Source organism: Arachis hypogaea, chromosome 8 (genome assembly GCF_003086295.3).
Source record: "Arachis hypogaea cultivar Tifrunner chromosome 8, arahy.Tifrunner.gnm2.J5K5, whole genome shotgun sequence".
NCBI classification, from domain to species: domain Eukaryota; kingdom Viridiplantae; phylum Streptophyta; class Magnoliopsida; order Fabales; family Fabaceae; genus Arachis; species Arachis hypogaea.
The window spans coordinates 10,089,123-10,099,697 of record NC_092043.1 but is presented as its reverse complement, the minus strand read 5'-3'; the positions used below and the strand labels follow the sequence as shown (position 1 = coordinate 10,099,697).

At 30.4% G+C, this 10,575-nt stretch overlaps 1 protein-coding gene across 1 annotated transcript; it reads right to left on the bottom strand.

Moving 5' to 3' along the window:
• Positions 1 to 293: 293 nt before the first annotated feature.
• LOC140174653 (uncharacterized) lies at positions 294 to 2,310 on the bottom strand. Its single transcript, XM_072200141.1, has 2 exons — positions 2,205 to 2,310; positions 294 to 1,075 (listed from the first exon to the last, which is right to left on the bottom strand). The coding sequence occupies exons 1-2, from the start codon at positions 2,308 to 2,310 to the stop codon at positions 294 to 296; spliced, it is 888 nt and encodes a 295-aa protein (XP_072056242.1).
• Positions 2,311 to 10,575: the final 8,265 nt, after the last annotated feature.

Genomic DNA, 10,575 nt, shown 5'->3' with positions numbered 1-10,575 from the left:
AGCTTGTACTTGTTCTTCTACGACTTGTGTTCTTTCGGGACCGAGCTTCCGCCGCTTTTGTTGAACAAGTCGGGAGCTAGGTAAACGGCGAGCTTGTGACACATGAGGTCAGGGTCTATGTCAGGCATATCGGATGCTTTCCAGGCAAAGAGATCGGAGTTTCTTTGTAAGAGATCAACGAGATTTACCTTTAATTTTTCATCCAAGTTGGTTCCTATACTCGTTGTCTTTTCTGCTTGATATCTATTTTGAACCATTTTGACCTTCCCTTCAGGTTGTGGATGCAGCTGTTCTCATACTCGGACATCACCAAGCTCAATAGTGTTGACTTCCTTATCTTTGGTATTGCCCTTTAAGTTGAGACTTTCATTGTAACACTTTCTTACTAACTTCTGATCTTCTTTTATAGTGGCAATTCCTTCTACAGTTGAGAACTTCATGCATAGGTGAGGTGTAGAAACGACTGTGGCTAGTCGGTTCAAGGTGGTTCGACCTATCAAGGTATTGTAGGCTGACGCCACGTCGACCACAATGTAGTCAATGCTTAAGGTTCTTGATTTCATACCTTTACCAAAAGTGGTGTACAACGAAATGAAACTAAGAGGTAAAATTGATGTGTCTCCTAACCCAAAAAGAGTGTGTGGATAGGCATTCAGTTCCTTTTCTTCTAACCCGAGTTTATCAAAAGCGGGCTTGAATAATATGTCGGCCGAACTTCCTTGATCCACAAAAGTTCTGTGGAGGTTTGCATTAGCAAGGATCATGGTAATTACCACGGGATCGGTGTGATCAGGTGTCACCCCTTGTGCATCTTCTTTAGTGAATGAGATTGTGGGTAAATCAGAAACTCTGAAGTCTTCCCCGACTTGATATACCTCCTTAAGATATTTTTTGCATGAGGACTTAGCAATTTCTCCTCCTGCAAATCCTCCGTTTATCATGTGTATGTGCCTATCAGGGGTTTGTAGTGGCTGATTTCGTCGACCTCCATCTTCATCACCTCTCTTCCTTTTCCCTGGGTCATCTGATCTTTCTGCGAGGTATTTGTTTAACCGACCTTCTCTGGCTAACGTTTCTATAACGTTTTTCAGATTGTAACAATCATTGATAAAATGCCCATATAGTTTGTGATACTCACAGTATTTCGTCTGACTTTCAGCCTTTTTGTGCTTAATGTGGAGCAAGGAGGCAGAAATTTTTCAGTGTGACAGATCTCCCTGTAGATATTAACAAGAGAAACTCATAGTGGGGTGTAGTTGTGGTATCTCCGAGACTTCTCTGATCTGTATTTCTCTTTTTTTCTTTGTCTCCTTATCCTCATCCTGAGCTTGGTAGGTTGAGTTCGGTCTTGGAGATGGATCTCTAAGTCGAAAATTTTTTTTCCATGTTGATATACTTATTTGCCCGCTCTTGTACTTCATATAAAAAGGTCGGATGCCGCTTTGATATGGATTGAGAAAATGACCCTTCTCTAAAACCATTAACTAATCCCATTATTACTACTTCGGGAGGCAAATTCTGTATTTTTAAACAGGATTTATTGAACCTTTCCATATAAGCTCAGAGAGTCTCTCCGACTTCTTGTTTTACTCCTAAGAGACTTGGAGAATGTTTGACTTTGTCCTTCTGAATTAAAAATCAGGTAAGAAACATCTTTGCTGGTCATCAAAGCAAGTCACCAACCTAGGGGGTAGGCTATTGAACCACTTCATTGCTGCTTTGGTTAATATTGTTAGAAAAGGCCTTGCAACGAGTCGCATCAAACGCGTCGGTCAGACACATCCTACTTTTAAAATTGTTGAAATGATGTATTGGGTCGGTCGTGCCATCATAGAGATCTATGTCGGGGCTTTTAAAATTTCTTGGAACCCTAGCCTGCATGATCTCTTCTATGAACGGATCCTCTTCCCCAAAAGGGCTTTCTTCTCGTTCAGCATTGTTAGTCCAATTTCGTAGATCAGCTTCTAATTTTAGAAGTTTTTTCTCAAGTTCCCTTCTGCATCATACCTCATTTCGCATATCTCTTTTGGCTTCTCTTTGTCGCTCGATCTGTTGTTCGAGTTGCTCTAACCGGCCTTGATGTCTATATACGACTCCCATGATCTCGGTTAGGTGTGGAGACTCTTCATTCTCAGGTGGATGTACCTCTGACCGTAGTCATCGATTTTGAGAATTTCGTGATGTTCCTTCCTCATTGGGATTACTTGTCCCTTCTTGTCGTGGGGTTATCACAAGGGATCGGTCGTCGTTACAAGGTTCTAGCTCAGACTCAAATGCAGTGTGTCTGTCCTCAAATTGTTCGTCCGCCATGGTTTGGAGTAGACTTCCAGGTCTTCATCAACAGCGCCAATGTTCTGAAGGTTACCTGAAACGACGATTTAGGCCTGAACGTAAGGTCCAAACTCCTTCTGAGGCAGCATCCGACTTGTGCTGGTGGCGAGGTGTCACCGTCCGAGTTCCTCGTTAGGAGGTGGAGGTGGTACCTGCAAGAGACTTCGATGCTTAAGTTAGCAAAGGCTTTAGTAAGTTCTACCTTTAATATACTTAATGTTGTCGGAATAGATGACTACCTTTTAGTGTAGTTCTACCTTTAATAGTGGATAATCATCCCTTTTTTCTAGGAAAGTTATTAAGATCTCCCTTCTAAATAAATGAGAGATAACTTAAGAATTAGTTACTTATTAAAGTAAGTAAAATTAAGTCGCAACACTCGATCTTAATGAGGTCGAGGAGGTAGGATGAAACGAAATTTTTTTGTTGGACCTTTATTCATTTTGAATCTAGTCTTATTTTTGGGTCAGTGTATGAACAATAACTTTTATTAATAATAATAATCTTATCATATAAAAAATAGATAATTAAATTAAATTAAAATAAATTAATTAATTAAGAGCATAAACCAAATCTAAGTGTATGTTCATGCATGTAACCTGGCCTAGAACAATTTCTTTAATTTGTAATGGTCATTATTGTCGTGGGTGCATTGTGAGAGACACCATTACTCACCACCCATGTGTTATTCTTTTTGTGCCATTAACCTCAAAATTAAACTAAATTAAATTAGCTTATGGATATGCAATGCATGAATATAGCTCTGAAATTCAATTGCCCTTGAACACGCTCTCATGTCTATGCTGACACTATTGTTGGGGGAATGTATTGGTATATACATCATTGTACTTAACTATTAAAATATTAACTTAATTATATTTTTAAAATTTAATTTTAATATACTGTTAATATAAAACAGTTTTATAAATATATTCAATTATATAATGTCATATTAGTAAAAATAACTATTTTTTTATATTGACTGTGTGAATATTTATTTAAAAAAATAAATATAATTAAATAATTATATAAAATATTTTACACTGTTAATGTATCAAAATTAAACTTATGTTTTTATATACTCTAACTTTTGCATTATATATATTTTTCAATTTACTTTGTTAAAACCTCAATTTAATTTCTACATATATGTGTGCAAATCGTTATAAAATATTAGCACCAAGTAAAAATGAATGTCATGTGTATAATAAAAATAAAAATATATAACAAAAAAAACCCGAAAAAAGTGTCTTCCTTCTAAAATTAATAAATTTGGTTTGTTCAAGCTATTGTATATGAGAGATTCAATTTTAATTTAGACTATATATATAAGAAACTAATTTTAAATTTTGTCTTTGGATAGTGTGATAAATGAATGACATGTGTTTCCAAAAGTTTACTTTTGGCGAACAAAGCTTATTCTAAAACATGTCATGGCGGCTTTTATTTTTTTTTAATTTTATTCTTTAATAATATTATAATTTACAAATAACTAACCAATTTTCATTCTCTATTGATCACGGCATTGAAAATGTGGGGAAAAAAATCTTTTTCTTTAATTTCGTTTTGATGGTAATGCCGAATGAATATATGATAAAACTTTTTATTTTATCTTATGTTTTTTTAATTTGGTTTACTTACTATTTTATAAATTCTTTGTGCTATGAACTCTAATAATAATAATAATAATAATAATAATAATAATAATTCAGACCCAAAAAGAAACTTGTGAAAAGAATGCATCTATGTGTTGACTTTGACTCCTGGTGGCTGAAAAACTCTAATCATTGTCTGAAGGTTCTAATTAACAATGCTCCTTGATTTTCTCTAATATTAACTTTTCTGTTTAATCTAGCTTAAATTAAATTACTGCAAATAGTTTTTGAGTGATACCCTAAATTTATAGGCTCTAACGACTTTGTGAAATACTATGCAAAACATACCTGTTTTAATGTCCAAATAAATTTATTGATTAAACTACAGTTAAGGAAATCCTAAATAAATTTATTTATTAAACTACAGTTAAGAAAACCCTAGAGAAAAAGATGAGAGCAAACTTTTACTAAAATTGTTGAAAATGAGTTGAGTTAAATCGAATTAAATCAAACTTAAATTTATTTAAAATAATTGAGCTTTAACTCATAACTCGACTACTCTAATATTCAAATTTATTTGTAAAGTTCGAATTAGATTTACCAAAAGCTTATAAGCTAGTTGGACTTCATAAACTATAAATAATATAAATAAATATATATAATCTATAATTTTATAAATAAATAATTCATATATAAAAAAATTATTAATACTATATATTGTATATTTATGAATTATAGTTTATGTCTTTTACCAAATAAAATTATATATAAAAAATAATTATAAAAATTTAAAGCAAAATATTAATATATAGATATATTATTTTCTATTATAAATAATTTAATTAGGCTTGTTATTTATTTAACCTACAGTAAATAAATAAAGATATTATAATTTAGATATGATAAAAATAATAAAAAAATTAATACACTCTCATATATTTAGCAAAACATAAATAATGTTATAATTGTGTTGTAAAACTATATATTATTATAAATTAAAAGTATAAAATACATAATATATGTTTTAAGATAAATAATTACAATAAATAACATGTATATATATATAAGAGTTAGTTTACGAGTCAATGAGTTAATTTTATTCAAATTTAAATTTGGTTCATTTAATATATGAATTCAAATTTAAATTCAAACTCAAATTTGCGAGTTCATGAACTCAATTTATCGAGTTGTTAACAAATTAAATTCAAGTAGTTAGTTTACGAGTTGACTTGATTCACTTTTATCCAAATTCTCACAGAAATAATTAAAAAAATATAAAAAACTAATAAAATTTATTATTTTTAACCAACAGTTATAATAATATTTAAAAGTATTAACTAAAAAAATATTGTTAGGCTGTTGAACTAAAAGTATTATTGATGCTAAAAATAGTGGCTAATATAAAATAAATTTACTGGTTTTTAAAAAAATCATAATTAAAAATAGGGAAAAAAAAAAGGAGAAAGCTCCCATTATATTATTGAAAATACTAAAAAAAATGGGAAAGAAAGAACAGGAGAAACAAATTAATTAAAGCACCTCAAATGAGAGACACCTTATTATGTCAAATCATCTCTATGGTTTTAAATAATGGCCTTCTATAATTAAAAAGTTAAATGAAAATTTGAAAACAATATAATGGTTGGGTTATAAAATGTCAGAAACAAATATTGAAAGCTGCATAACAACAACAACAATTGCTCATCTGATTTAATGAAATCTCACATGACACCGACTACAACAGTTTCAGTTTCTGTATATGTGTCATGCATTTTTTGTTCTTTTCTTATGTTTAATGTGATTCAATCTTCTTTCTGTTCTTCTCTATTCCAACTTTCCATGTTAGGATGGACCTACATTTTTGGTATTATTATTGTGACCCCACATTAATAATAATAATGTCCCATTAAAAAGTATCATTGCTCTCATCAAATCTCTAGCATGATTACAAGGAGTTTACTCTTTACATAATTAGAAAAATATAATATAAAACAAAGAATTAATCTTAGCATACAAGCAATTAGCATTTACAAGTTTTACAAGTGCGAAACTTACTAAAACCTAAACGCGCTCCAATTTATACGTACAAGTCACGCGCTATATAATAGACTTTAGTTTCAATCAAAATCAATTAACGCGCAAATATCTCTCTTCCAATTTTCAAAAGATTTTCTTACCTTTTTCGAATCTCTTGCCAAGTTTCTTCGTTCTCCTTCTCGCATTCTTCCTTGGTCGTTTGGATCCTTCTTTCTTCTGCGTTTATCACTTCTTTGGTCTTCGTCATTCACCTGAGTTTTGCGAACTGTAACGCTAGCTTCATTTTATTTTGATTTTCTGGTTTCTGAAATCAAATTTTGAAGTCCTTTTGAAGATAATGGATGATTCAACCTCAGATTGTTAGTGCAATCACGGCAAAGTGGATTCAATCTCAGATTGTCAGCTCAATCACAGCGAAGTGGATTTTGAATTTGAATCAAACGAAGTTCCTGAAGTTTGATTTAGTTTTAGTTAATTTTGATTGTCTTGTTGAATAATTCGTGAAGCTAGACTGTGAAATTAATGCGTGAACATAATATGTGGATTGAATCTAATGTATTAGTTTTGATTAATTATCTGCAATTTATAGCAGACGCTTGGGTGTAGATCAGAACTTTTTGGGTGTATTTTTATGGAGGTTTGGGTGTATTTACAGTTTATGGTTTTTTTTTTGTTATTTTTAATTGACTTGTTGTTGTTCAGGTGTATATCAGGAGTCCTTGGGTGTATATTACTTTGATTGTTATTTTTTTTATGAGGTGCAGAAATTTTATAGTATTTTCTTGTTTTTAACATGTTGTATTTTGCAGTCTCTCTCTGTTGTTGATGAGCAACTTGTTCCCAAGGTAGGAATGACTTTTAAAAGCCTTGAAGATGCTGTAAAATTTTACAAGGACTATGCCAAGGCTACAGGTTTATTATATCCAGTTAAACCTCTTTCATGCTGTATCAGTGGTGCATCCAAATTTCAGCCAATATCAAGGACGTGATATGAATTATCAGTTTAGAAAACCAGCAGCAGTGGATAATTTTTTGGGTGTATAGTTACAAAATATGAGTGTAAACCATAGTTTTCTTTTTCAGCCAATATCAAGGACGTGATATGAATTATCAGTTCAAAAAACCAGCAGCAATGGATAATTTTTTGGGTGTATAGTTACAAAATATGGGTATAAATCATAATTTTCTTGAGTGTATTTCTGCTGTTTATGTTATAAATTATTGTTTATTTTTTTTATTTTGGTATAGGGTTTAAGGTTTAGGGTTTAAGGGTTTAGGGGCTTAGGGTTTAGGGATAAAGCATTAGGGGATAGAATCTGGTGTATATTTAACCTTTTTTGGGTGTAAAATGAGATTTTATGGGTCTAAAAATCAATGATTTGGGTGTATAATAGGTTGGGTGATTTAGGGTTTAGGGTTTAGGGTTTAGTGTTTAGGATTTAGGTTTTTAGGGTTTAGGGTTTAGGATTTAGGTTTTTAGGGTTTAGGGTTTAGGGTTTAGGTTTTAGGTTTTTAATGTTTAGTGTTTAGGGTTTATGGTTTAGGGTTTAGGTTTTTAGGGTTTAGTGTTTAGGGTTTAATATTTAGGTTTTTAGGGTTTAGGTTTTAAGGTTTAGTGTTTAGGGTTTATGGTTTAGGGTTTCTAGGGATAAATCATAAGGGGGAATAGATGTTTGGGTGTATAATCAACATTTTTTGGGTGTAAAATGTCAGGTTATGGGTGTATATTTAATTTTATGTTTTTTTTATATTATAGTACCTGTAAATCAGACATTTTCAATACACCAGAGAGAGTTTAATTATGGAAAAAAAATTTACTTATAATTGGATCAAATATATTTACAGCATGTGTTCAATTTTTTACAAGAGTATATAACAGTTACATTAATCAGTGTCAATATCATTAGAATCTATCTGAAAAAATGGACTCAATAATAATGAGGATGGTCTGGACAGTCTTATTGCATGACTTCCGCTAATGGCTTCAATTTTGTCTTGATTCATTTCATGGAATAGAAGACATATATTTGTTCTTACATTTTTTACAGCTTGTTTTTTGCCTTCCATTTTTACTGCAATGAAAAATACACCCATAGATATCAGTCAGATACACTCATAGATCAACCAGATACACATAAACTGATTTCATAAGTATTTGATGAGATCAGTTCAAAATGATGTTAAATTGACTCAAACATCGATAAATATACAAGTTCAAGCAATATTACAATGTCAAGCAATACACAGCCAAGGACAAGCAGTATTAGAACATTTGCAACAGTTGACTATATTAAATTAATGAGTTCAGAAATATACACCCAACACATTACGCCATATACACCAAACAATCAACCATATACACCCAACACATTATGCCATATACACCCAACAAATTACGCAATATACACACAAAAATCAGTTAGAAGAAGAACTAGAACAAGAAGAACTGTAAAAGCTAGAACAAGATGAACGATAAAAACTTAGATCAGGCACGTACACCCAAACCAATTTCATAAGTATTTAATTAGATCAGTTCAAAATTATGTTCAATTCACCGAAACATGGATAAATATACAAGCTCAAACAATATTACAATGTCAAGCAATATACACCCAAGGACAAGCAATATTAGGACAGTTGCAATAGTTGATTATATTACATTATATGGGTTCAGGAATATACACCCAACAAATTACGCCATATACACCCAACAATCAACCATGTACACCCAACACATTACACCATATACACCCAACAATCAACCATATACACCCATACAAATTACTCCATATACGCCCAACAAATTAAGCAATATACAGCGAAAAATCAGTTACAAGAAGAACTAGAACAAGAAGAACAGTAAAACTTAGAACCACTTTGAAGAACAGTAAAACCTAGAGGAACTTACAAGAAGAGTAAAACCTAGAATAAGAAGAATAGTAAAAACAGTGATATGAGATTTAGAAAAAGAAGATCAGTAAAATCTAGAAGAACATAGAAGAACAGTAAAACCTAGTTCTTCGATTTCGAAATCAGAAACAGAAATGTGAAAAATGTACAAGATGAGTAAAATAGTAACGTACCTTGAATAATATTTTTTCGTTTTTTCTGGAGATTGTTGATGGAGAGTTCTATCTTCGCGACGAGTTCAACCTTGAATAATGTCTTTTCAGTTTGAAATGTTGCTCGAAACTTTATGGTTTGTGTTTTGTTTGAAGGAGAAGAGGAAGAGTTAGACATGCGAGCGCTTATTCCAAAGAGTAACTGTTTGAGTGACGCGCGTAGGTTGACGCTCCATTCAAAGGAAATGAGTGCGCGTGGACAAATTATTGGGGTGAGTTAACTTGTAAGACTTATAAGCCTTTTTTATTTGTATGTGTTGCAGGTTTCTAAAATAAATTTATCTACATTATTATGCAAATATAGTCATTCAAATTAAAGAGCATTATTATTTATTTCTTCTTTTATTTTATCAGAAGAGATATTTAACTTAGTTATGCCCGTGATGGTACGTTGTTGTCTTAATAATTTTGTCTCTTTTAAAGGCTCTTTAAAGTTTATAATATACAAAAATATTATTCGTACATTAAAATTAGTCACTAAAATCAGGCATTAATATATTTGTGTATAAATATATATATAATTTAATTTATTTTTAATATGTATTTATATTTTAGTATGTATTTTATAGTAATAATTAACTTTAATAGCTGATTTTAGTATACACATAGCATAATCCTTACATATATGATATATATGATTTGAAGTATATTAATTTTATATAAAAATATTACGTACACAATAAAAATGAGCCGTTAAATCAATGTATTTATATATAAATATATATATTATTTAATTTATTTTAATATATATTTTGTAATCTAATTATATATATTTTATATAAGTAACTGATTTAGTGATTATTTTTTATGTTCATATAATATAGTTAATTTTTTATTATTATATAATTTTTGTTTGAGTATTAATAAAGACTTTTTGAATGGAGGTATGATTTTTTTTTCATAATTTTGATTGATAAATATGTATAACCGATAACTTTTCTTAAAAAAAAGGCTTGGATAATATTGTGAGGGCGTGCTTAAATAATATAACTTAAAAAATAAAAAATTAAAAAGAAGAAGAGAGCTAAATAACAAAAGGTAGTGACAAAAACTATAAAATGTTGGCTATCCACCATGTCTCCAAATAATTAATGTGTCACATCTATGTACCAAAATATCACAAAAACAAAGAGAGAAGAAAACACACACAAGATCAATTTCCAGTTCGTACACAAGTTTAATTTAGAAGTGAAAAGTTACTTGTAAATATGTAAATAAATAATTATGTTTTATTTTCAAAATATGTTTTTTTGTCTAAAAGATAATGCTTTGTGGATTTTTGGTTATTTGATCAGATTAATTTTATAAATCGTATAATCTTAATTTGCAACTTGCATCATACATGATACCCCACACATTAATTTAAAAATAAATAAATAACTAAGAATCTTAACGAACCTCACCAATAAAAAAAGTATCAAATTATTGATGAATTGAGATCAAAACTTCAGTGCTGGCACTGAACACTTTATTTGTCTGCATATAATAAT